Source organism: Rhodamnia argentea, chromosome 2 (genome assembly GCF_020921035.1).
Source record: "Rhodamnia argentea isolate NSW1041297 chromosome 2, ASM2092103v1, whole genome shotgun sequence".
NCBI lineage: Eukaryota > Viridiplantae > Streptophyta > Magnoliopsida > Myrtales > Myrtaceae > Rhodamnia > Rhodamnia argentea.
The window spans coordinates 35,549,368-35,575,648 of NC_063151.1; the positions used below are offsets into that span (position 1 = coordinate 35,549,368).

A 26,281-nucleotide genomic window follows, 5' to 3' on the forward strand; every position below is an offset into this window, starting at 1 on the left:
TTCGTTAACTCTTTTTCATGTGCTGCACCAAAAACTTTTTGGCTTTGGTACGATCCGGTATTTGATTTCGAACACAAAGAGTCAAGCCAATCAATCTGGTCCTCGATTCTAGAGGAACCAAACCAACCCGGACCATACTCACCCCTAATAAAAAGCGAGCAAAAGGTACTTATATAGGATCTTCTCGAGAGCAAAATGATTTCTTCTCTCCATTCCATTTGCTGCTCTCTATTAGAGAGTTTGAATTTTCTTCAAGATCATCTTGTAATTCCATATATTTCAGCTTCCCTTTTTCACAAAGTTTTCCTTTTCCTTTTTAGTAACCATCTAATTTTCTACCGTTTTGTTTCCTCAACAATTGAGAGATATCTCATCATTCTAATAATGTGGTTTTCATGTAAGAGAAAACCAATTGTTGGATATCTTCCCGAAAAGCGCACTATTCAATTGATATTTTCTATGCATAAAAAAATAAATTGATATTTTTGTGCAAATTCGCCATACTCATATTGTGGAAATTAATTAGAAGTCCTCTAATTAATTTCCACAATAAATTATTCACATTTTCATTTTATTGTATAAAAGATCTTTACCGACAGTTGATTGTTAATATATTTTTCCCTTTTTTATACTTCAAGTTAATTATTTTTCCCAAATTTGTAAACCTTAATTTGATCGTATCATATATTTTTTTATTTACATTACAGTATTTACAATGTGATTTAAACTTCATGTCACAATAACAAAGTACTAGAGACCTCGTATTTTGACATATCCGGAGAAAAAAATGGCATATTTTTTTTCAAATTATCCTTTTTGTCGACCACCTCTTTTTGTCCTTCTTTTCAGATTATCCTTTAAACTGATCGTTCTTTTCATTTAACGATTTTTATGACTTATGCTAATTTAACCCCAAAATAGTGTTTTGGGATTCTCACCATTTCTCTCACGACGATGCGTATGTTTATCATATGGATGATATTATACATCAGCAGCATTTATTCTTATTTAAATTAGAGTAATTGAGTCGCAAATAGCTAAATTATATAATTGGTGAAGTATAAAAGAGGAGTAATTGAGTTACTATTTTTTTTTTTTTTTAAAAGTTGAGCCGCCATTTTTTTTTTTATTTGGTCGAAGTGACTCACGATTTCCCTCTCCACTGATTGGACTTCCCAGGGATGATGAGGTAGGCCCTCATCCATCAGATAACGCCTCGTCGTCGAGTGGCACATCCCCGTAATTTACTGAACAACAGGGGTCGAAAAGCTTATAGCCCCGCCCACAAAAGCCCGCTGAAACTATCAGCTCTTTATCTCTTGAAGCAGACGACGAAGACGAAGAAGAAGAAGAAGATGGCGATTGTAATCCGCTGCTCTTGCTTCTTCACTCGGCCAATCTCGCCGCAATCTCCGCAGTCCGATCAGACCTCCGTCAAAAGCCGTCTGTCCGGTCAGTTTCTCTCTCTTCCTCGGAGGAAATTCTCCTCACTTGCTTTCAGCTGTATCTGACTAGAGTTTCGAGCTGATCTGTAGCTCTGCTCTTGAATATCGGTCGAGTAACGGTGGAATGTGGGGAGAAATTAGGGCTCGAGCTATGATTCTTGGGGTTTTTCCGGAGCTTTTTTTTGAATTTTTGCGCCTGTGCTAATTTAATGAGCCGTCTGTTGGAATTAAATGCGTTTGGCGTTGCGTTGGGTTGCATTTTGCTCGAAATCAGCTGATGCAGCTTTGAGCTTTTAGTCATAGGTAAGTCTGTGTCCTGTTGTAAATGTTTTGTGTGCGATTCGGAGTTGTTTAAGTTTACAATCTATCTTTCCTGAGAGCACAAGACTGGGGCATGTATAAATCAAGAGTGTTGAGGAAGCACTCTAAACAATAATAGGATTTGAAAACAGTTTTGTCGAATCTTGTGTTATGGTGGGTTAGTTGTGATAATTCCCATGACTTTGAGAACTTAGTTCATGTAGTTGAATGCTCGTAGCAATAGTGAATTCCCACGAAGATCACAAGGATGGATGTACTTTAGGCATTAACGGATTATTAGCTCTAGTGGGGAACAACATTTGCATGAGTATGTCCTCGAGTATGACCGTAAATTTGATTGTCTTGTGTTATTGAGATGAATTTGAACCTCATGTTCATCACCTTCCATAACGAATAGGAAGGTTTCATAGAGTCAATTCCATAAACATTAGTTCCTCGTTGAATTTGGTATCACCCATCAGAACTCTATGTTTCTACTGAAGAAGGCTAGATTGCTTACCAAGATTTCACAAATCACCATGGTGTTTGTTTCTCATAATATTTAGTTCTCTGAAGCAGGGAAACCATCATCTCTTCCTGCTAAATTCGAGAAGTTACTGTCAACCTTCGGACATGCTTCCTGTGAACCAGTTGAGATACATTATCCGGGACAAAGCAGGAAACCGATTTTACCTATACACACCACCATCATGCAACATTTACCAGCTCATCAGGTATGCCGGTGAGTCTTCACATGTTAATTTTGTGTCCTCTTGTCAGGCCTGTTATTGCTTCTCTTGTTTCTTGCGAAATTTGCAAATGTGGGTACTCGAATTCATGGTTCTACTTCATTTCAAGTCAGCACCAAGATAAACCCACAGCTCACACTTACTATATGGTTCACTCCCTTTTCCTGGTTAGAAAGTGTGGATAATCTGTTGAAACTATCGTGGCTGAGGCGTAGATTCACTTATTTTTATGCTTGCTTTGAAATGTGAAAAGCACTTGAGATCAAAATTTTCATCTTTTCAAATTCCCTATTCTTGGTGATGTTGGTGACATTAAATTGTGACGTCTGATTATAGTTAATTCTGGTTTTCAGGCAAGATTACATTTCAAGTTCCCTGCTGTGGCTCTCCTCATCACTAATGGCCTCATATTGACAGCACCTTTTCAAGCTTTGGCTGAAACCTGTGAGGCTGAGGATTCCTTACTGAACATGCCTTCGCTGCTTTTTGTAGCCCTTGTCGGAGCCACTGTTGGAGGTATTTATAGAACATGATATGCATCTGTTTCACTAGTTGCATTGCATTTGCAAGTTGAGATTCCGTTATATCGTGTGTATAGAGGATATTAGTTTTAGCAGAAAATTAGAAGCATGAGTCTGTTATAGCGTCGTCCTGATAGCTTGATAACTTAATGAAAGGGTTACTTGCACGACAAAGGAGAGGTGAACTTGCGCGGCTTAATGAGCAGCTGCGCCAGATCAATGCAGCTTTAAGAAGACAAGCTAAGATTGAATCTTATGCCCCAAGCTTGAGTTATGCTCCTGTGGGTACTCGAATTGCGGAAACTGAAGTTATCGTTGATCCAAGGAAGGAGGAGTTAATTTCTCGACTAAAAACTGGGAAGAACTTTTTGAGGAATCAAGATCCAGAGAAAGCATTTAGGGAATTCAAGGAAGGTTTGGAGCTAGCGCAGATTCTGGAGGACCCCACCGAGGAGAAAAAGGCTGCTAGAGGCATGGGTGTGTCTTCTACGTATTGAGTTCTATATTAGATATCTTAGTAGTATGAGATGGATTTTTCCTTCCATCATTCCATGAGGTTCAATTTTACTAATACATGTGAGTGGGCAACAGGATTTCCATTTTGTTCTTATTATTCCAACTTCTTGGTAGAAGTCGCTTATAACATTTGAAGGAAATATATCCTTGTTGATCACTGCCGCTGCAAGCATTTTCTTCATTTTAGTAGCATTTGAGTTAGCCAACGAAAGTGGAAAGTAGAACCAGGATTGATTGTCTTCATCTCTGAATTTGATTTCAGGAGCCTCACTTCAGAGGCAGGGCAAGTTTCGTGAAGCCATTGAATGCCACTCTATGGTTCTGCAGATTTCTGAGAGAATGGGGGAGGATTCAGGAAATACAGAAGCTTACGGAGCAATTGCTGATTGCTACACTGAGCTGGGCGACCTTGAGCGAGCAGCGAAATTTTATGACCAGTACATTGCAAGGTTGGAATCAGACTAATACCAGCAGCTTGGTTGATTGGTAAAGTAGTAAAATCAGAGTTTAGTAGAGGTTATCGATGGCTCGCGGCTAAGAGGCACCGAACCGGCTTGTCTTGCGGATCAATCAAGTTCTGCATCTGTACACATGTAGTGAAGTAGGTTTAGTTTTCTTTCATGCTGTGTAGATCTTGATTTCATTTTTTCAATCGATTCTATGTTTTGTGACGTCGAAATGTTGGCTGACTGCATCTTTACTTTGCAAGGACTTCTGAGAGGTGAATAATTCAAATGCAAATTTGCTCTTCCTTTCTCCACTTAATTTTTTTTTTATCTATTTGTCCTTTTTAATCTTTTTTTGAGAGATTGAAGGTGGGAAATTTCTCAAAAAAAAAAAAAAAAAAAAAAAAGGGAAGGTGGGATGTTTGACACGTTCACATGATCCGGCAATCCACAGCCGGCAATACCCATGCTTGGGCACTTAAAAGTCATTTCGAAGATATTTGGAGGGTCTGTTTGCTTCGGCTTAGGGAATGTCTTTTGGAAAACGCAAACCGCTTTTAGTTAAAATGGGGTTTTGCAAAACACAACTGCATTTGGTCGTCCGTATAAAACACGGGATAGGATATGTTTTATCCTATCCCATATTTGATAGGTGTCCGAGATAATATAATATCGGATATAGAGGGGATATAACTCGAGATAAAAAAATCCGAGGGGGGGGGTAGGATAAGGTCGGATAGAATTTCTTTTATCCGTCATATAAAAGCTAACTTTTAGAAGATGACAACTTTCTTGTCTCATTTGTTTCTATTTTCATTTTTTTTTTTTTTTGCAAAGAGGTTTGAAAATCTAATAAAATATGTATATTTTCAAGTTTTTTTGTGTATGAGAATGTTATTTTTATAGTAATAAGATCGGAATATTTCATGAGCATCACGTAGGGGCATATATGTCATTTATATTGATATACAATTTCTACCAAATGCATGATAGGATAGGATATGAGAATATCGGACTTTAAATCTGAGATTCACCAAACAGTGGATAGGATATGGCCAAATCCCTAGATTTCTTATCCTATCATATCCAATCCTATCCCGATCAGAAATCCCGACGACCAAACGCAATCAAATAGTATTTTGTAAAATGTATTTTAGAAACACATTTGACCTAAATGGATTTTGGTAAAACTTACACTTTGTAAATGACTTTTGTTAATATTTTTTTTATGAAAAAAAATAACAATCTCAAATCATTTATTGGCGGAACTTAGCTGTTGCCGGCTAGCCTCGGTCGCGGTCCAGGTGAGTGTGGGGTTGGCTCATCGGTGGCTCGCCGGCCGCTCACCAACAGCTGAGGTCTTTGCCAGCAAATGAGGATATTCAAGGACATTGCTGAAATTATGAAAAGTTGAGCGAGGTCAAAGTTAGATGAAAGAAAAAATCCTATTTGCATTTCAGCAAAATGAACCAAACGCCATTGGCCTTTGGCCAAAGGACTTTAAAGTCCCAAAGCTCACTTTAAATACTGAACCAAATGGGCTCGAAGTATCCCATGACCCTAACAAAGTTGTGAAGCTAGCTAGAGTTTGATTAGTGACCCACGGTCGGTCATGTCATATTGTTCCAACTCGAGCGGTCAAACTTCTTGTGCAAATTATTCTTGGACAGGTTACAACATTCAAGGTACACTCAAAATGAAAGATTTCTTATAAATTGGATTTAACGTTGTTAAGCCATGTAAGAAATAGGAAATTGGGCTTTTATATATATATATATATATATTTGGTACCTCGATTGATATCTGGTCTTGCAGCGTGGTCCTCAACTTTCTTTCACAACGTTATCCTCCAAGTTTAGAAGAAGTCACTTCTGTCCCGCCGACACACTTTCTTTTCCAACAAAAATAACCATTTTTCGCAAGTGAAAGTTGCTTCTTTAAAGGAATTTTTTTTTTCCTTTTTAGTTGCAATCTTTCAAGGACTTAATGAGTAATGACGCATATAAGATTTTCTTTGGACTCTTGGTAAAGTCTCTTAATTGGCCCAATAATAGGTTTGATCCTTTCCTACACACCAGGTTACATCGTCCAGACAAGACGGGAAACAACGTGATATTTAAGTAGAGGGACCAAATTTATACTTCAAATAACCCAAAGCAAGTACTCTTTCAGATGAGTTCAAAGCTGACAAATTATAATCATCGCTACAGCCTGAGTTCAAGGCTCTCTGAAGAATCAGCTTCGAGGTCGATGATGAGTCGAACTGGCCTCCTCGTGTTCGGATGCTGCAGTAGGAGAGTTCCTTACGTAAGGAGCTCTCGCCGAAGCCCTGAAAAACAAGTGTTAGCAAAGAAAGCATGAATCGCGTTGTATTCGATAATTCGAAAAAGCCTTGCGCCTTGCGGAACAACTTCCTCTAGACATCCCAAATTTGTGCTCATGGTCTCTCTTTTAGCTCAGACTAACTAGTAAATGAGAGGGCGTGTAGACTCATACTATCATTGGCATTACAATTCCATTATACTGCTAAAAATTTCATAAGATTGGATGAGTGTCTCGTTATTTCTTCGAATGTCCACTGCTCTGTCTGCTATTACGAGTTCATGCAAAAAACTTCTCGTGTGACACTGATAATGTCGTTTCACCCATAGTAACACTACTCCTTCTAGCTGTCAAATTTAATTTTTTACGGTGTTTGCTTGTCTGGGTCGGGTAAAACGCCCCTAATCCAAGTGGATCACGACAAGATGACCCGTCTTGGGGGACCTGGACCCATGAACAAGCTTGGAACAGTCAAATCCTTTCAAGCCGATGAAGGAGAATGATCACCTGTCCTTTCTCTTTGATAGGAATCTGTGAAGTGAAGCCCTCCTTGCTATAGGGAGATCTAAAGCGAAAAAGGGCAAAAAAGAAATATTACGTCAGAGAGCAATTTAACTATTTAACAGAGCTAACTGATGCTTGATCATCTGTTTATCTTCAATTACCAGAAGCAGCAGCTTCAGCATTGGAAAGTCCAGCTCCAACACTGCTATTTTGTGCACTGGCCATGAGTTTTACATGACTAGTCTTGTCACTTCCACCACCATTCATAACAAAATGACCAGATATGTGATCGAGGCTAAAGTTTGCAGCATAACTTATCAATGCCTTCATCTTGTCGACCGGAAAATCATTGAAGACGTGCACGCTTCCGGCGTAAAATATCGTTATTTGATCAGTTTTCACCGTTTTGCTATTAACATCTTTCCTGACACAAGCGAGAGAGACATATATCGACAATGTATGTTAGGAAATTCCACCATGGTTAATGTCTAGAAAAAGATTTGACACCCAAATATCGGATACCAAACATATCCAACCCAATCACAGCTCAGCTAGCATTGGCGATATCAACACTGTAGTGTATGTACCATTCATAAGCTGTAGATCTACAACTTTGGTATGAAAACTGCACCTGAGGTCGTTCAGTGCTGCATTCGCTATGAAGTTTGCCTTGGAGGACTGATCACCGACATGGGATGATGCCAGGGCTGAACACTCCATGTTCTTCAACAAGTCCATCGTTGTCGGTCGTGGCTGAGCCGAATCAACTGATTCTACTGCTGCATTTTAATTAGCGTTAGCGACAATTTGTCTTATTAGAACTGAGACGAATCACTACTTCAGTCCTTGCTTTTTATTTGTTTAACTGCTTGAAGAATAGCTAAAAGAGAATGCAAAGGCCAATATTGGAAAAACGAACATGAGTAATTAAAGATTTTAGCACGACAAAAAGTTCTTCATTTTTTTTTACCATCAATAAAAGTATGAATCTCAAATAAAAAGGGTTTTGTCCTCCGTCTTTGTGAAGATATATACTGGAAAAAGATGAAGCCCTCTAACCTTGGTCCTCCATTTTCTCAGCTATTCCAAGAAGGGCTCCCTTCTCCTTCAAACGATGGCTCAACTGGTTGAACATCTGTTGGAAGCTTGATTTCTCCATGTCACCAACAAAACCAATCTCTCTCTCTCTCTCTCTCTCTCTCTCTCTCTCTCTCTCGGTTATGAATGGCAAGCTAGTTCCTGAACTCTCTCTCTTCTTTTCCTGTTTTCTTTCTTCTTTCCTTTTTTTTCCTTAAGCCAGTCAAGGATTTGGTGAGGAATGGGACAGGAAGGATATAGGAGAGGCCATGTTCAAAGAATTCTCTTTGAACCAGATTAGTTTTTGAGAGATGGGCTTCCCTTGTTTTCCTTTCCTTTCCTTATCATTGAATTCATAAAATCCACTGAATCTTTCTCTGAATTCAAGCACGTGTTGTATATGCATTTTTTTTGGCGGGGAAAACAATAGAAAAAAGAAGCAATGATGGAGACGTGAGCATGCACTTCACCTGCCTGTACTTACAGGGAGAGAGAGAGAGAGAGAGTGCGTGTGGTGGAGGTGGACCAAGGGAACACGTAAAGAACTTTCTATGTAAATACTTGCTTATTACACGGAGTTGATTAACAAGATAGAAGTGACACTAGTACAAGTCACGCCCGCAATGATGGTGATGTGGGTCCTCTCTCATTTCATGGCCCACTTACTGTTTGAGCAATGGACGCAGTCAAGTGAAATGCTCAACTGAGAAACTCTGACCATAGTTAGATCGCAATGCTTTTATGTTCGCAGTTATTTTTCTGAATTGTGACTCGGTTGGTATAGAACAAACTTCATTTGACAGTGTCGTGATGAACATGTATACGCTGGAAGAGGAAACAAAAAAGGATAAAAGGATTATATTCGCATGCCTTTAACAGAATTTACAAGAATCAACGATTGTAGCTACACCAAACTTCAAATTCTAATATGTGCTTCTGAAATGGTATTCATTCTATGTTCTATGTTCGTTTCTTCCTTTTTCTTTCTATCTTTCAAGAAAAAGGTCTCATCCTTCAATATAATGATTGGGTCGACTAGACCGGATCATGAGGAGTCAAATGGTCCTTTTTGGAGGGTAGATGGACCCTTTTACATAGACACAATAGGCTTTCTCTGCCAAGCACTCACTATATTCAAATAAATCGTCTGGGTTCATAATAAATTGAAAATTGCTCCAGCTACTCAGCCTAGCGCCTTGTACAAGGACGTGTTGTAGGACTAACACATTACCTTCAGCCTAATATCGTAATACATGGCTATATCCCTGAGACTAATGCAATCAATTTCTTCTGCAGCTTATGTCCTCATCTTGTTCTTTAATTGGTGGAAGCACTTTGGTGAAAGTTTTATCATCGTACTACTGTGAAAACCCTCATGCCACTCCTTTGTGTTTTATGCTTAAGGTTTGCTTGGACTTAATATGCAAATTAGATGATCTTTTCTCTTTCTTTTGATATCTTTTAACCCTAAACAAACTGCAGATGATAATCCGGAGGAGTGCCACGAGTATTCTCAGTTTATGGATTGGGTTTTCCTTTCAAATTCTCATATGATAACAAGAGAGGGCAAACAGTTGGGCCTTTGTTAACAGATTTACATACTTTAATGAAATACATGTGTCATTACAGGAAGGATATTATGATTAGTCCCTCTTATTAATTGTCAAAATTAATTAATCCGATAATATTAGAACGAGATATAAGACGGGGGAAACATGAATAAAGAAATATAACTGATTATAGGCCTCAAAGCTCATAAAACGGAAAGAGGCTCGTCCATAATCTAAAATGGTCTTGGATAAAACAAGCCTATGCTCTTGGGCTCGAATTGTACGGGCTTGGGCAAGTAATGCCCTTCCATGAAAATTTACGTGATGCGTTTTGGATAGAATTTAACAAATGGGCGGGCTAGCACGTTTTATTGGGCCGGGCCCAACTATTTTCCCACTTCAGAAAATTGGTAGACCTCATCATGGGACTCGGCCATCTACCAGCTCGCCCCACCCCGACCACAACCTTTGGCGGGCCTGGGAAGGCCATTTAGTTATAAAGCTCGGACCTGCCCAACAATTTTTGCACGTATGTTTCTTTTTTTTTTACCTATGGACTGGAAGAGGATTAGAATTCATAATTAAGCGTGGGAATATATAATAGGGGAGGTAAAAAGGGGCCATGAACAGTTTGGACTCGGGATCTCCTACTCTATACAATGTAAGGTTTTGGAGAGCCACTACCGATCGTTCTAAAATTTTGAGTTGTTGGAAGAATACGTGATTTAATATCCAAATATTCTAATATGTATAACCTCTTTTCTTGCTTTCCGAACATAAACTATACAGCCTCCAACCACCAAAAAAAAAAAAAAAAAAAAAAGAAGAACCTAATCTACACAGCCATTCCCCGCCTACTTTAACGTAACGGCTCTCGAGTATCGAGAATTTCGTTAGCACAGCATAGTAAAAACACGTCCTCCGATCCCGAGAAGAAAGGGTGATCCAAGTCCATCAGCAACTTTTGAATTAGGCAAAACAAAAACATCAAATGACCCATTTTGAATTTTCGAAATAGAAATTGGAACTCATTTGAGTCAATCGATTGTCATTGTTATTGCACAGTCATTAAAATACATATTATCTTAAACTTCGGTCAATTTCTTAAATAACTCTCGCCGACTCTTCAAAACTATCGAAAACTAGACAGCTTATATCTCAGAGCTTAATTCGATCGACGAACATGATGGTTCCGCATCGTGACCCCGAGCGAAAGAAAAATTGCAATCGCGGCAACGAAAAAAGAAAAGAGAAAATCAAATAAAAGTTAAAAGTGCATCATAAGGTAAATAGAAAAATTTGAAAAGTGAGACTGAGCTGACACCCTAATTGTAACCAACAAGTCAACCTTACCATGCAAGCAAAAAAGACAGCTGTATCTCCTAAATTCATTTTAAAACATAAGCAAACAATTCTCGAGAAAAAAAAAAAAGAATTACAGGCTCGAATTCACATGCTGTACGACCTCACCTGGCACTCAACAGTACACCCACCCCAACCATTTTATAATATTTTATTTACAGAAATTTAGTAATACGAATACCCCCAAAATATTAAAAAAAATTAATAATAATAAATTAGATTCTTACACAAAGTCCCATGCTTACACACTGTTACCAAGGACAGTGAATATTTTCTCGTACTTCAGTGATCGAAGAAGCCCTGTCTTCTTCGAATTCGCCAACTTGGCTTGGTTGGATGTTTCTAGAAAAGCGTTTTTGTCACGCTTTCGGAGAAAATGATTGACAATAATTATACCCATTTTGCCCCTAGTTTTATGAAAAAAGAGAGAGTAGGCAAGCCTTGACATTAAATTGCACCTCATGACGAGATTTGAGTCGCAACAAGAGCCCCTTTTTGCTCGGGTTCGCATTTGAGGACCTCCTGCTCCGGTGATTTTATCACCCGTGACGAAGTCGGCCTCAGTGATCCGATGATGCCCACCGACCGATTCTAACATAAAGGCCGATAGACAGTAACTCTCCCCGAACAAAGCTTACAGCTTCCTCTTGTAATATGAGTTATCATTCTTTAATCACTTTCGAATTCGCCTCAAAGATAATAAAATAAAATAAAAAATTGTCAAAACCCTTTAATTGAAGAGGAATCTCCGATCACGGAAAATAGAAAAACTCGAGTTGGAAGCTATCAAGCGGGAGTAAGTGACTAATCGGGTGTTTTAGAGAGTATGGACACCGAACGTGATATAAAATAGAAGAAATTTTGGAAGGAAGATTAAACCGATTATAAAGCCAATGTTACGAGGATTGAATTTTTCCTAATTACACGTGGATGATTAGTATCCTTAACGTTAATCTTACTTGAGACTAAAGGAAAAGAATTGCACGATTCTCTTCTAGATGAAGAGAGAAAAAAAAAAAAATCAAATTCAGTGGGCTGGACATGGGAAGCGGGAGATCATATGGAGGAGTGACTCGAATCCTCTTCTTCCTCGTGCTTTTCTTACTCACCCCGCACCACTCGTGCGCCTCATTAAATTCTTTTTTCCTCTTCTGGAGCAAGCATGCACGCGAATGCTGTCCTGATCTACGGATCTGCAGATTAGTTTGACTTTTGATCCTCAAGTTCCTCCACTAATTTAGGGTAATAATATATCGTACACGGCCAAAACCGAGGTAGCTAATTCAATTAGTTAATCAGTTGCCAGTAAAATTAGGTTCTTAATGCGGCAAGCACCATGGAGAATTGATGCGTGCGGGAGCGTATCGATCCACGATCGGACCCGATTATCACACTATAACAACATATGTGTTGTCTTTTTATCATTTCGCTATCATATTCATTTGTTATGAAGTTTGCAAATTGTTGGTTATTGCTCGATTAAGCCGATTTATTTTCGAGGAAGATTTTGATCCTGAATTGGTCTTAATTTGTGGAGAAGTATTGCCCGTTTCTTCCCAATAGGGATAAGCAAATCGAGAAGAGGAAAGAGAAGAGGAGGAGGAGGAGATTTCAAAGCTCAAGTGCCCAATGGACGGAGATGCAGGTCGGGCGTACTTTCTGTCTCATAATACAGGAAGCGGATTCAGAACGTGTCCCCGGCGCGATTCCGCCGGAAATTCCATCCCCGGCGGACGAAAGGTCAACTGTCAAATTCTCGCCATACAGGAAGAGAAAACAGGTGTCAAGTCAAAAAAACCAGTCTCCCTCTGTCTGCTCGTACATTTCCACGACTCAGATTTCAGACATAGAAAAATCTTAAGCTGCATCGCCACACCCAGAAAAGAATATCTTGTTCCTTTTGCCTAAAATTAAAGAAGAAGGAACTCTCTCTCTCCCTCTCTCTCAATCAGTGGAAAAGAAAAGAAAACGCAAGCGCCGGTATCAACTCTTTCTTCTCTGCAGATAAGCCAACAGCAGTCGAGGAAGAAAAAGTTCCCCTCTCTCTCTCTCTCTCTCTCTCTCTATCTCTCTCTCTCATCTTCCCAATAATTGTCCAATACCCAACGTTAACTCTCTTGAAAATCCAATCTTTTTTCCTAATTTCCTTGATTCCGGCTTCCGATCATGGACTCGCCGGAAAAATCCCTTCACAGCCCCATGCCCATCGATGATGCCGAGGAGCTAATCCTCCGCTGGGACTCCACGGCCTCGGAGGACGCCCGGGAGAAGATGATCTTCGAGTCCCACCGCGACGAGATCGACCGCTACCTCCGCGCCGTCGACGAGCTCCACCGCTCCATGTCGTCCGTCAGCCTGTCGGAGGGTGGCGGCGGCGGCGGCGGCGGCGACGAGCAGGGCGATAAGGTCAGCTCCACGGTCCAGATCGCCATGGCGAGGCTGGAGGACGAGTTCCGCAACATCCTCCTGAGTCACACCAGTCCACTCGAAGCTGACTCGCTCACGACCGAGTCGTCCTCCTCGGTCCACTCCTCGATCTCCTCCGCCGACGGCGCCGAAGTCCACCTCTACGTCGACGACGATTCGACGCACAAGGGGCTGGATCTGAGCTCCGACGAAGTGAAGGCCGAATCGAGCAGGAGGAGCAGCATCAGCTATCGGTCCACGAGCAGCATCCGCGAGATTGATCTCGTGCCATCTGAGGCGGTCTACGACCTCCGATGCATCGCGGAGAGGATGATCTCGTGCGGTTACCTGCGTGAGTGCGTTCAAGTGTACGGAAGCGTGAGGAAATCAGCCGTTGACGCGAGCTTTAGAAGATTAGGGTTTGAGAAGCTGAGCATTGGGGATATACAGAGGCTTGAGTGGGACGCTCTGGAGGTGAAAATCAGGCGGTGGATTCGCGCCGCGAAGGCTTGCATTAGGGTTTTGTTCGCAAGTGAGAAGAAGCTGTGCGAAGAGATTTTCTACGGCATTGGTACTAAAATTGAGGATGCTTGCTTTATGGAGACTGTGAAGGGACCTGCTTTACAGTTGTTTAATTTCGCGGAGGCCATTAGCATCAGCAGAAGGTCACCCGAGAAGCTGTTCAAGATTTTGGACCTCCATGATGCTCTGATGGATTTGATTCCGGATATTGATGTAGTTTTTCAGTGTAAATCGGCCGAGTCAATACGGGTTCAGGCGGCCGAGATTCTGTCCCGGCTCGGGGAGGCCGCACGGGGAATTCTGTCCGAGTTTGAGAACGCTGTGCTGCGGGAGCCATCGCAGGTCCCAGTGCCGGGCGGGACGATTCATCCCTTGACGAGGTATGTGATGAACTACATCAGTTTGATATCGGATTATAAGCTGACCTTGTCCGGGCTCATAGTGTCGAAGCCGTCGACGGGTTCGAGGTACTCAGGCGATCCTACGATCCCGGATATGGAGTTTGCGGAATTCGAAGGGAAGAGCCCTCTGGCGCTTCATTTGATTTGGATTATTGTGATCTTGCAATTTAATTTGGAGGGCAAGTCCAAGCACTATAGAGATAACTCACTAGCACACCTGTTTATGATGAACAATGTACATTACATTGTTCAAAAGGTGAAAGGGTCACCGGAGTTGAGGGAAATGATTGGTGACGATTATCTGAGGAAGATGACCGGCAAGTTTAGGCAGTTAGCGACTAGTTACCAGCGAGCAACGTGGGTTAGTGTATTGTATTGCCTAAGAGATGAGGGCCTACATGCCAGCGGTGGCTTCTCATCTGGGGTGTCAAGAAATGCTCTTAGGGAGAGGTTCAAGGCTTTCAATGCCATGTTTGATGAGGTTCATCGGACTCAGGCCACATGGCTTGTGCCTGACCCTCAGCTTAGGGAGGAGCTTCGCATTTCTATATCGGAGAAGTTGATTCCGGCTTACAGGTCATTCTTAGGGCGTTTCAGAAGCCATATTGAAAGCGGGAGGCACCCGGAGAACTATATAAAGTACTCAGTTGAGGATTTGGAGACTGCTGTCTTGGATTTCTTCGAGGGATACCCTGTATCTCAGCACCTGAGGAGGAGATCCCATTGATGATGTGGAGTGGAGTTTTGCTAGTTAGAATCTAGGACACATTCTTTGAATTCTTTGGGGAGCATTTGGGTGAAGATGACGGGATGGCCGCCCTGGTATTCGTTTGCCCTTTGGATTTACTGAGGAGAACAGTCAAATTCAGTTTCATTGGAAGAGATCCTAAGTGGTCGCTACTTGCAAGATCCGGTACCGGTCCCCAGAATAGCCTACGCTCACCCGAGTGCTTCTTTGATGCAAGCCTGTTGTTTGTTTTATTACCACGTTCTGATTATGCTTCATTTGTTCATATGGTAACTGTTGTATGTGTGCTTTGCTCTTTTCTTCTTATATCAGATACAATTTTCCTTTTTCAGCTTCAGATTTCTTTGAGATCAAGCTATGGTCTCAAACCCGAGTAGATGCATAGAGGAAAACGGAATAATTTTTTACATTTTCTACTTATGTATTCACCAAGTTGGTAAATGTTGCTGAGCATAGAGGGTTATAAAGCAATATGCTATACTTGTTTGTAGACCCTTGGATGGTGAAATAGTCTGATAGAATAAAAGCCAGTCGTGTCATTTGTCAGAGCAACATTTGGTATCTAGTGCAGAGTGCAGAGATGTGCCATGGTGAGCTGAAGCATTTCCTCACGCTACACGGATTCCAGTGCTTAGAATTTTCTGCTGTACTAGTCGCTGGATTCATATATGTTGAATGACGTTTTGTTTGCTTGGATCAGATGCAATTTGTTTAAAGATCAAATAAGGTTGAGTTACCATGGAAAAACTAATTCTGATGCTACTGGTCGTCAAGCTCAGATCAGTATGTAGTGGGGTTGACATTTAAGGGAGTCGATATTTGAACTTAGTTAAGAAGATACTATGTAAACGCCTTCTCGAAGTCAAATGTGGCAAACTGACATATTTTCTCAGAGGTTGGTTGCAAAAGCATATCACATGTGGGCTGAGCATCAATGTCGCGAAGTCGGGGTACAAATTTCAGTTTTGACTCCTGAATTTGTGTCCCGCTAGCCATCGAGAACTCACAGTGCTTAGCCGTACTGTTTATCATGATCAAATTGCGAGTGCCCTGCATCTACTCCCTTTCGTGGGAGTTGCCACTTGTGTTCGTTTATAAATTTCGCTCTCCGGCTTTTGGCTAAATCCATGTGCTGTGGCCGTCTCTCGGATGCAAAACAGAAATGTCTGTCTTTTAAGGGCTATCCCGCCTCTCGTACCCGTGCAGTCGCTGGAGCGTGCGAAGGTCGTGACTGCTGTAGTTGCCAGCCAAAAACTGCATATCTTAATTTCTGTTCTTGACGCAAATTATCAAAATTGAAGATGAAAATGGTGCAACGAATCCTATTTTCCTTGCTGTCGGAAAGACAGACACAGCAGGGACCAAGTTCATTTGGTGTCATTCTCAAGTGTGCCCCGCGGTGAGAGAAGTCGATACAGAGCTTCTTGAATGTAATTGCACTGAGACTTATTGTCTTTGGTCGAATTTGCACCAAAACTTCACATCATCTCTTTTGTCGAATGTGAAACCCCATAACCAGAAAGGGACACGAATATACTATGTTACAGGGATATGTTGCGGACAAGTCGGTTACACACACTGTGTGAAGCATAGGTCAACGACGCAAGAGTTGAAGTTCCGATGATATATTTCAGGCGCTAGTCGCTACGATATGATCCTGTCCGGCGGTAGTCATCCGAAAATGAAGTAGAGTCTACCTTCTCCACTATCACCTTCCTTAGTTGCCAATATTATCTTTTCCTTTTCAGGATATAGGGAATATCCTCTATTTGCTTTACGTCCGAGGGAGCCCGATGTCCGAATGAGGCAACAAACGAAGCAGTTTAAGGTCATACATAGGTACAATGTCTTTTGTGGTATGTGCGAAACTCCAGAACCAGAAAGAGACACAAATATACTATATACTGTGGTGACCCAACATTGGCGAGCTGAAAAAGGATAACGAAACTATCTCCGTTGTTTTTGCCAATGATACGGACAAAATTTGAAGTTTTTGTGTCAATACTGATATGATTGTCCCAGTGCGAAATTAGCGCGAGTGACGATCAAATTATATGGAGACTTGAAATTGATGTAAAACAAGAGAGAAACTTTTGAATTTGCATTTTCCCTTTCTCCAACACGCCGACCCCATCCTGGTCCCCCCGCTTTCAGATGTCACTTGGGAGTTACCTTTCTTTCTTTTCGTCTTTGGTCCCTGGATAATATGAACTTGCAATGTCGATGTATGGAAGAGAAGAGACGTCAACAAATTTTGTGGTGCTATCTGCTAAAGCATATGTGCACTGCTTCCCCAAAGTTCAGATTGCTGAATGCAACCAAAGCTCGAACTAGGCTGAGCTGTGAAAAACAATTTAATTTAACATTATCTCGCGAGTAAACAATATAACAGCAGAAAGAAAAAGGCAGCTTAGCATGTTCTCAATTCTGTCGGAACTGGCAGTGGGCAACGATAAGATAAAATTGCCAGAATTTAGCCTGATGATCGATGTGACGCTAATGTCCGAGGAAATAATGGGCTTAACGCATCAGATGCCTTTGCAGCTCGTCAGCATCCCACATCTTTGTTAACACGGCGAATTGACCCACTTCAGTATTATTCATGACCTGAAAAATCCAAATGCATCACTGTTTTCAGACTGCAAGTGTGCTTGCCCTTCCCGTTGCCTTTTCGGTTATACAATTAAATCCTCAAAGCCCCTTTTCTTTCACATTATTGTCCTCTAACTCATTTTATATCCTTCCATGCAGGATTTGGCAAATTTCCCAGAGATGAACTATCAGGGTTTGCTGAGCCTCACAGCCAAAAAGGATCGCTAACCCTTTATAAGTTGACAAATTATGCTGGCAACAGGACCATATGTCCGTAAGAAGATGAGCTCAACGCAACTGGCACTCATTTTCTGTTTCTCGTCTGTAACAACTGTCAGTAAGGTAAGCGATCACCGGATGAACAAATAAATGAGAGTAAAAGATCAACGAAGAAATGAGGCACATTGATTTTCAGTGAAGATCTCCATGGCAAGAACCTGTTGTACGAAACTTTTGCGCTTGGTATGATTGAGAGGCTAACGAACTGTTATGTCTTGTCGCCGACAGTCAAAAGATTAACAAGTGAACCTCCTCACAGCAACATAATTCAACTGCTACTTCACTCTGTCTTCTCTTCCATCCCATCTGCTGCTCCATTGCCGCCGTGCATGGCCCTAGCATCCTGCACACTATGGACATCCTTCGATGGCATGGGCGATGGCTTAATAAGTATCAAGTTGGTTTCTTCTTTGTCGAATTCATCTCCTGCCTCTCCTGAGTAAGCATATCTGCAAGAAATAGGTGAAAGTCAAAAGCAAGTAGTATGTCTTATAGCTCAAGTGGGTGTTTTCAAGACATAACATATGAGGTAAGGAAAGTTCTTCCTTACCGCATTGAACTCTGAGATGGTGCCCAAAGAGCACATATCACACAGAGAAGAGAGAATGACAGGACTTGCCAGAAGGCAGGAATGACCCATGCATTCTGCCACAACTCGTTGTAGGCATCCTTTGACTTGAAATAGAGCTGCAAGCAATGAGTCAAGTGTTTTAATGGTTACACTCTGTAAACTTCATGCAGAGGGTGAAATATATATTCTTCCACTTTTTCCTCACATTCAACAAGGGTAGTATTCGTATGTTAGTGCCTGAATTGAAAACCGTGGCGTTGTTTGACGTCAAACAATAAGAAGACTAACACTTGTTGATATTATGTGGCCACTTCCAGTCCACCTAAAAGCTCACGCTTGTAGCCCAAAGCGTGATATGATGTATAAAGAATCTAACTTTGTTTCTCAAGTACAAGCAAGGATTTGGCTAGACTTCAAACTGTTAATTGATTATTATTGAGAGGTGTACAAGTGTCCAGAGCTTTGACCAAAGGACCTCCAACTGTCACATCATGCAAGAATTATGAGCCCACTTCTGTTTGCCTATCTATCCAGAGGCATAAACTTGTTAAATGGAGGCATTTCAATAGAACATGTTACAATGATGGATTATGTTGTCATTAATTCCTTGCCAATGAAGAATCATTAACCTATCCAATTAAGTCCTTGGAAAAGTAGATCTATCCATACGCATGATGATCTAATTTTTTACCTCGTAGCATAACCAACCAACAGATACGATCACAGCAACTGCCAGAGCATTCGTAAACTTCCTGTATATGTCCAGTTTAACCATCATCCTTCTAGCCTGTCATTGTATCAGCAAGCAAAAGTTAAGTTACTAAATGAGGTATGAGATAGTAACCTATGCATCAATATGAGTGATCAGCATGGCATTAGACAATGCAGCATTTCTAAAACCAGGCCTACCACCACAATTGCCAAGGAGAAGGAATTGAGGGTCAATCAGTGAGAATCAAACAGATAAGCCTATTTTGATTGGATGCAGCAAGCGCAATTGACTACACACGGAAACAGATGACAGTTGACATTTTCTAAGTCAGTAAGTTCCAAGTTCAACATAGTGGTGATGATGATTTTTGAGAAGAATATGTATCAACATGTTTAGTTTCATTTCTTTACGTAGGACCACATAAGAACAAAACCATCACGACAGAACTTGGATATGCGAAGAACTTCATGTTCTACTTTCTCTGATGGAGTATCTTTATCGTGATAAAAGAAGGATGCACCACCTCACACATCAAAGCTTGAATAAAATGAATATAATTTGCAATCAAAGAAGAAACAAACTTGGAAGTCTGAACCAAGTACCTGAAGCTTACTCAAAGTTGCAGAGAGGGAAGAAAATATCCACAAGATGAAAAAAGCATCCAGGAGACCCACTGGAAGAACCAAAAATAGTCTTGCTTTCCCTGAAAGATCACTGACTGCACCAGCATTTTCCACCAACTCAAGGACTTCAGATGCCAGAAAGAAGGTCAGTCCTAGCATAATGACCTTGGAGGTAATCCCACCTAGAGTAGGCCGAACAACGCCGTAGCCCATTGCAACCATCAGAATAATCAGACGTGCAACTGTACGTTTGATAGTCCCAAAAGTAACTGCCCACACGGTGATCCCAATGGGCCTGATTCCAGTCTCATTGAATTCAGCATAGTCGAAGTACCACAACGCCATCTCAAACATGCCCAAGGTTATTACAAGGGTTATGCAGTTCTGCAGTGGAAGAACTTCTCTCCAGAATCTAGCATATTGAGAGAACCAAAATACTCCAAGTATCACAAAAGCAAAGGACATGAAACCGTAGAAGATCATGAGAGGCGCCATTCGACCAGGCAGATACCCAGTAGGGTTTTTCCAAATTGTTTTCCCCTCAATAGTCAACTCCTTGAGATTTGGATCGCAGTGGATAAAATACAAATTATACATCCCAGTTCCTGTTATTGGTATTAATTTTGCAGGCATAGCCACAACCTGATCATCTATTCCAAATGACACGCCAAACACTTGCGGCCAGTCAATGTTCTTCAAAGAAGGTCGGTGAATGATCCGACCCCGCTTGCAGACACCCAGCTTAGCAAGATCAGCTGTGCAGCAGACTGCTTTTTGACCACCATAGGCTGAACCCCCAATAGTCTCTCTGTCTTCTACCTCAAAAACAATGGCTTGTATCAACTCGGAACTAGAGTTTGCATATTCCTTGGGTCTCCGGAACTTAATCTTTTCAAATCTGTTCAAGTAAACATTGTGTCAGTGCAACTAAACTGGGAATTGATTTAAAGGCAAGAAACCCATGGGTTACAAAGAGTTCTGCTGAGATCTACTTCCCCTGTAACTCAACAACAAGCTAAAAAAAGTCAAGCAGAAAGTTGGTTAGTTTACCCCCACCACACCACCCATCATGCAATAAAGATGTCAAAGTTCGTCAGATTTCAGATTCAGTTGAACTATATAAGGCGACATTAACGAGAAGGCACTATTTCAGAAACTTACTGAAACAGCATCTTCCTTTTCCTAGCTTCCCACTCGAAGAAAAAGAATTGGCGCTTAGCGTTACACAAAGAAGTTCAAGAGCAATATTTAGAAATTGCTGACCACAGATGACTGGCAGATCTGTCATTAATAATCAACATCGATTGTAAAGCCAGTACTAGTTCCTCCACTCGAAGCATTCAAGTAAGAAATGAATCAGCGATTAACCAAACAAACTGGCAGCACCAAAAATCTTCCCAAGAAATCCTAAGATTCACATCTAACACAATAATGCTCGAAGCTGCAATTTCACAATTGGCACCGATCTCTGCAAAATCAGCGTCGAACAGCACAACGGAGCCAACACACATTACGAATGCGCAAAAACAAGTAAGCTCGAAACAAGTAGAGAGAGAGAGAGAGAGAGAGAGATCGGGCGTTACTTGATAAAGGACTCTCCGTTAGAAGGAACGGCGGTGTCGTTGGGACTAGAAGTCGGAGAAGAAGAGTAGATTCCCTCGCTGCCGCCGTGGAAGAAGAAGGCGTTGCCCTTGCTCACGAACCTGTCGCCGTTGTACTCGTGGACCGAGCCGTACGAGAGGCAAATGGAGGCGCAGAGAAGCGAAAGAGCCGAGAGGAAGCCGTTGGGCCGAGACATCGGGAGCTGGAGGAGGGAGCTTCAGCGGCGATCTCGGTGGGAAGCTTCAGGACCAGGGTCCTCACAGCTCAGCTGGTCACGGTGATTCAATTTCAACACGCAAAAAGTCCACGGGGAGAGAGAGAGAGAGAGCGAGTAGGAGTGCGGGCGGATCTGGTCTGGTAGGAGTAGAGAGTTTGAGTGTGTGCGTCGAGTCGAAGTCGCAGTCGCCGGGGGAGAGAGATGCTTCGGGTGGTTATTAGCTGTGTCCGGTCTGTTTTTCTAAATTGTGGACTCTCGGCGATCCCAGCCGCTCATGGAAAGGACGTCGCGTTATGTACGTTGTTCTCGTGGGACCCTTGTTTCTAAATGGACGGCGATGATTGCGCTTGGCTGTAGAAGCGAGTACGGAGGATGGTTCCTTGGGCATGAACGCCTTCGTACTAAGTTAGAAGCTGAAGTCAATGGTGTCGGACCTGTCGGTTCACCTGCAGTAAACTTCACAGTCACGACTCGCCCGAGTCATTCCCCAAACCCGGGAAAAGAAGAAGAAGCAAAAACCCAATATTTCGAGCTTTAGTGGGCCAGGCCCACGAACCGGCCCAGAGCTCATGGCAGTCGTGTTTATTCTTTTCTTCTCGTCTGAAGATTGTTGTCCATAGCTGCCGTTTTCTTCTTAAAAGGGTCGGACGTTTCAGGACAACACCAACATTCACCCTGTTCCTTCCAGGCTTGAAAGTGATGGGCAACAGATCGAGTAGGCCTCTCGCTTTTGCTGGTGAAATGACTCTCTCTATCTCAACTCAAAACTTTGTGAGGGAAAGTTTAGAGGCGAGTCCTGATACATATCTACTAGTTGCGCTCGAGGGTCTCTTGCTCTGCATATAACGGATTTGAGGAAGAAAAAACAGAGACTGCCATCACAAGCCAGGCTTCCGTTTCATACATTCGTGCGCGCACCCATAAAAGCATAGTAGGATCAATGAGAAAGGCTGGCCATGACATGCTCAACCCCATGAGGGATCCGAATAGCGATATATGATCTACAAACCCTGCCAAACAGAATACTCCCGTGATGATGTCGGTCATCACTTGAATACCACCAAAGTTTCAGACTTCAAGTTCTCAAGCGTAAGCCCTTTTTATGGGAAATGATCATTCTACAATCAAATCGCAATCACAACACATACCAAACTTTTGAATGCAGAGTCATCTGTCCCCCACAGAGAGAGAGAGAGAGAACAGCCTTGTAAACCCAATTTCCGCGATCAAAAAACTTTGCGGACATGGCTGTAGCCGATGAGAAAAAAACCAATCGATCCTCAGCATACGTCAATCCAGATCCAAGAATTCCATTCTTTTCCTCATGGTGCCTTTGAGGTCCGAAGCTTCCTGTTCAGCCTTCTGTGCCTACAGTTGTAAAAACCAGACATGATTATCCTCAAGAATATGATAAAATTTTTAGACGAGATCGCAAGGAAATTTCACAAAAAATGACGTATCTCACATAGCTAAGTGCATGTCCCCAGTATGAACAGTAACATGCCAACCCGGGTAACCTTTGCTATTAACACGTAAGCACACGGAAGACCAACTCTTTCCATCTCGACAGCAGTTCCACCAACCAAAAAAATTTCGCTTCTTCTACTTTAATTTAAATTAGACTAGTCCTCAGGCTATTGGATGAAACAGTTCAAATCTACCTGCCATTTTGACAATTATGAACTGTCTTATAAAAACTCTGGGAATACTGGCTTTTGGTGAAGGAAAGAAAAACCAGCAGATGTTCACCTAAAGTCAGTGACAGAACTAGGCCTGAAGCAATCCTTGTGTAATGAGGTTGCCACACAATTTTATAAACCCGAAGGAGAAAAAGAACAGTGTGACAATAGATCTATTCCCACATTGAATACTAAAATAAATGACAGCAGATCCCAAATGAGAAGCAACCATTTCTCAATCATAAAAAGTCAGAAAAAATTCCAGATGCTTACCCTTCTAATCTCTGGTACTGGGACACGAGTCATATGCGGGGGGAGTTCCTCTTTCTCTAAGTCCTACGAAAACAATCGCAAAACCTTAAAAGCATGAAATAGAATACTCCTACTGGATAGAAAGAATCACATATTTCTCCTACCAGCTCGCCAATTAAAACAACATTCTCCCCACGAATTATATAGAGACCTAAAGGAATGTCACAATATAGGTCACCAACAATGACTCTCTCACATGCACCTTCAAGAACAGCATTTGCTGCATGAAAGAATCCATTTTGTCAAAAGCATATATCATGAGACATCTCAACCCAAGTTGATAATGGCACCATAAACACGAGAAACAAGCTTAACAATCTACCAAATTGGTCAAACGAACGAAGTATCCCCATGAGCTTCCGTCCATCCCTCAGCAACACAAGAAGTTTTTCTGTGGAATAAATACCACCAAGTGAGCACCAAGGAAAAAGGCTTCCCCTTATATAAACTATCTCATACTCATCTTAAGCAAAAGTAAGCTTGACTACCAAATGACACTAAAAAACAATGACTAGATACATCTCCAAGCGAGACATTCAGAAGCGTTAGCAGAACTTTTATAGACTTTTCATAGTTCTTGAAGTAATTTAATATTCATAACATGGCTGTTAGGATCCTGATCTAGTCAAAACGAAAGAGGTGATCCAAGTCATCGGTAGGATCTTAATTTATTAGGATATTTAGATGATCCCAATCCAAAGTGTAAATTCGTACCGTCCTACTGATCCAATTTTTATATCTTACAATCATCTTGATATTTCATGTGACAGAAATATTTAGATTTGTTTAATTCTAGTTTAGAGATGACATAAGCCTCAAAGTCATACCCTTTAGAGTTTTGATCTCAAAGGTTATCATAATCAGCAAATTTCAAATGAAAATTCCAAATTCATATTTTTGTCTAGATTTTTAAGATCTTACGATGCTAGATCTCAATTCCCTTGTACAACCCCATCCGTCCTAAGAGGGATCTCGACTATAATAACCTTGAATCACAACAAGCACAATATTGACTAATCATCAGAAAATACCTACACTTAAAGGTTTTTCTCTATTCTATCTCAAATTTTAAAAACTCTCAATACTACAGTAAAAGTGCAAGATCAGTCTCATATATACCCCACCAACATCAAGCAGTTTGTGCCATCAATCAATGGCAGTGCAACATTTAACTAGTTATTGCTATGCTGTGGCATTATTATGTGCAAAATCCTTCAACTATATGGAACTTTAAATTGTTACATGAACACATCAACAAAAACAGAAATTGCCACATCAACTAGAAGGAAAGAATGAAAGGCAAGTACTTCCTGGATACTCACAATCAATAGCTATCCAAATCTATTTATCAATGGCATAAACAAGTTTACACATTTTTAGATATCGTAATATCTCTTTGTTGGGAGAATAGAAGGTTGGGATAGAGTTTAAAAAACTCAAGGCTAAGGATTTTTAGATGGTTAAGATGAAGACGATGATGACGACTAGGATGACTGTTGAGGGGCAAAAATAAAGAATTTCTCAGGCATGTTAACGTGGCAACAGATTTATATGAAGTACACTTATGTGTTTGCCAGATTTAGAAAAGCGCGAGCTTGCATTGAAAAGGAAAAAGTTACATGAACCGATTTTCGAAGTGCAGTTGCTCACTCAACTGAGTCAACTTGTCTTTTCTCTTTGGGAAAAATAGTTCATTGTATCATTTTTTCAGGCAAATGCATTTCTTCCACACCACATTTAATAACTCGATATCAAGTAAAAGTCAACCCTCGACTTAGACATCCTCCTCACACTCTGGTCTTGCTTTAAGACCTCAACCTTATAAACTTTTTAACTTTAGTAGCACTGAATCGTCAGATAATAAATCACTTGAAGCATCATTACAAGAAGTTTTAGACAACCGACACAGTCGCGATAAATAATAGCATCTTGGCAAAGATACAAAGAAAGGACGATCCCAGAAAACACCAAGATCAAAAGGCATTCTGATGGACTCACTCATCAGACCTACTGAACCTAATACATGCTCTTTAGTCACTAAAATTCAGCCTTAAGACATGCAAGCAATACGCAATTGGCGAAGATGCAATGATATCAAGCGAAAAACACAATTATACATGGCTTAATTGGAGCAAAAGCTTACTGTCAAGATAGCTGGCAAGGGAAGTAGATAGATAGACATCTTCAGGGCCTGCCCAAGACATGACACTGCTCAAACCTTTTCGGTATATCAAAAAATTTCACCGAAAAAATTCCACCCAATTGCCAATCCACAAATGGCATCAGCAGCCCCGATTCCTCCTGTTTAATCCCGCCAAGACCACACCCACTCTCTTCAACCTAAAGAGACCACCAAAGTACCAATTCCAAGTATCTGAAGGCCGCAGATTTGGCCCCTTCAAAACCCTAATCACAAAATTCTATCCACACGAAGAACAAATAAATAAATAACCAAGTCACGAGCTTTCAAGGGGACACTTGCTCCTTCTTATCCGCCAGACTAGGAAAGAAAAACAAACCCTGATTTCCGACCCAATTCGAAACTCCAATGCCTTCGCTACCAAATCGAAACGTCAAAGGAAACAAAACGGAGAATTCAGCCCAGCTATCACTTCCCAGTGTGTGGGAACTTTGAATTGGGCAAGCGACAGGGCACACTCAGATCCAACGGCACCGCAGTATTTACGAGCTAGAACTTGGGAATGAAAAGCGCGAGAGTGACCGACAGAACCAGGAGAAACGAGAAAGAAGACGCCGACGGTGGTGAAAGGGGGGTAAAGGACTTGGGAGTTCCTCTTCTGCGAGGAGAACTCCGTACGAGGGAT

The 26,281-nt window shown here is 41.4% G+C and overlaps 5 protein-coding genes across 10 annotated transcripts; 2 read left to right on the forward strand and 3 right to left on the reverse strand.

The window, feature by feature from the left end:
* Positions 1 to 1,265: 1,265 nt before the first annotated feature.
* On the forward strand, positions 1,266 to 4,291 carry LOC115753291 (protein FLUORESCENT IN BLUE LIGHT, chloroplastic). 2 transcript variants are annotated; one of them, XM_030691883.2, is made up of 5 exons: positions 1,266 to 1,452; positions 2,325 to 2,479; positions 2,848 to 3,010; positions 3,172 to 3,492; positions 3,794 to 4,291. In XM_030691883.2, the coding sequence occupies exons 1-5, from the start codon at positions 1,356 to 1,358 to the stop codon at positions 3,994 to 3,996; spliced, it is 939 nt and encodes a 312-aa protein (XP_030547743.1). In that variant the 5' UTR covers positions 1,266 to 1,355; the 3' UTR covers positions 3,997 to 4,291. The 2 variants fall into 2 exon arrangements, with proteins under 2 accessions (XP_030547743.1, XP_030547816.1); XM_030691956.2 differs by lacking the exon at positions 1,266 to 1,452 and having other exon boundaries at positions 2,349 to 2,487.
* Positions 4,292 to 6,020: 1,729 nt separating this feature from the next.
* LOC115753567 (protein TIFY 10A-like) lies at positions 6,021 to 8,206 on the reverse strand. Of its 2 annotated transcripts, none has more exons than XM_030692265.2 (5): positions 7,863 to 8,206; positions 7,435 to 7,582; positions 6,965 to 7,227; positions 6,807 to 6,864; positions 6,021 to 6,306 (listed from the first exon to the last, which is right to left on the reverse strand). In XM_030692265.2, exons 1-5 carry the CDS (start codon positions 7,960 to 7,962, stop codon positions 6,213 to 6,215), a joined length of 663 nt encoding a protein of 220 aa, XP_030548125.1. In that variant the 5' UTR covers positions 7,963 to 8,206; the 3' UTR covers positions 6,021 to 6,212. The 2 variants fall into 2 exon arrangements, with proteins under 2 accessions (XP_030548125.1, XP_048130624.1); XM_048274667.1 differs by having other exon boundaries at positions 7,435 to 7,576; positions 7,863 to 8,205.
* Positions 8,207 to 12,730: 4,524 nt separating this feature from the next.
* Positions 12,731 to 15,562, forward strand: LOC115752461 (exocyst complex component EXO70A1). Its single transcript, XM_030690696.2, has one exon. The coding sequence runs from the start codon at positions 12,959 to 12,961 to the stop codon at positions 14,846 to 14,848; it is 1,890 nt and encodes a 629-aa protein (XP_030546556.1). The 5' UTR covers positions 12,731 to 12,958; the 3' UTR covers positions 14,849 to 15,562.
* A 2,182-nt stretch (positions 15,563 to 17,744) lies between these two features.
* Positions 17,745 to 21,633, reverse strand: LOC115752818 (transmembrane protein 87A). Of its 2 annotated transcripts, none has more exons than XM_030691236.2 (5): positions 21,230 to 21,633; positions 19,626 to 20,544; positions 19,003 to 19,098; positions 18,291 to 18,427; positions 17,745 to 18,189 (listed from the first exon to the last, which is right to left on the reverse strand). In XM_030691236.2, the coding sequence occupies exons 1-5, from the start codon at positions 21,442 to 21,444 to the stop codon at positions 18,021 to 18,023; spliced, it is 1,536 nt and encodes a 511-aa protein (XP_030547096.1). In that variant the 5' UTR covers positions 21,445 to 21,633; the 3' UTR covers positions 17,745 to 18,020. The 2 variants fall into 2 exon arrangements, with proteins under 2 accessions (XP_030547096.1, XP_048131262.1); XM_048275305.1 differs by lacking the exon at positions 21,230 to 21,633 and adding an exon at positions 20,808 to 20,957.
* LOC115753896 (sm-like protein LSM1B) lies at positions 21,173 to 26,281 on the reverse strand. Of its 3 annotated transcripts, XR_007197660.1 has the most exons (6): positions 25,600 to 26,281; positions 23,779 to 23,847; positions 23,561 to 23,676; positions 23,418 to 23,480; positions 22,667 to 22,833; positions 21,173 to 21,222 (listed from the first exon to the last, which is right to left on the reverse strand). XR_007197660.1 is itself a non-coding variant. In XM_030692853.2 (5 exons), exons 1-5 carry the CDS (start codon positions 25,658 to 25,660, stop codon positions 22,756 to 22,758), a joined length of 387 nt encoding a protein of 128 aa, XP_030548713.1. In that variant the 5' UTR covers positions 25,661 to 26,281; the 3' UTR covers positions 22,512 to 22,755. The 3 variants fall into 3 exon arrangements, 2 of the variants coding, with proteins under 2 accessions (XP_030548713.1, XP_048131263.1); XM_030692853.2 differs by lacking the exon at positions 21,173 to 21,222 and having other exon boundaries at positions 22,512 to 22,833; XM_048275306.1 differs by lacking the exons at positions 21,173 to 21,222; positions 23,779 to 23,847 and having other exon boundaries at positions 22,512 to 22,833.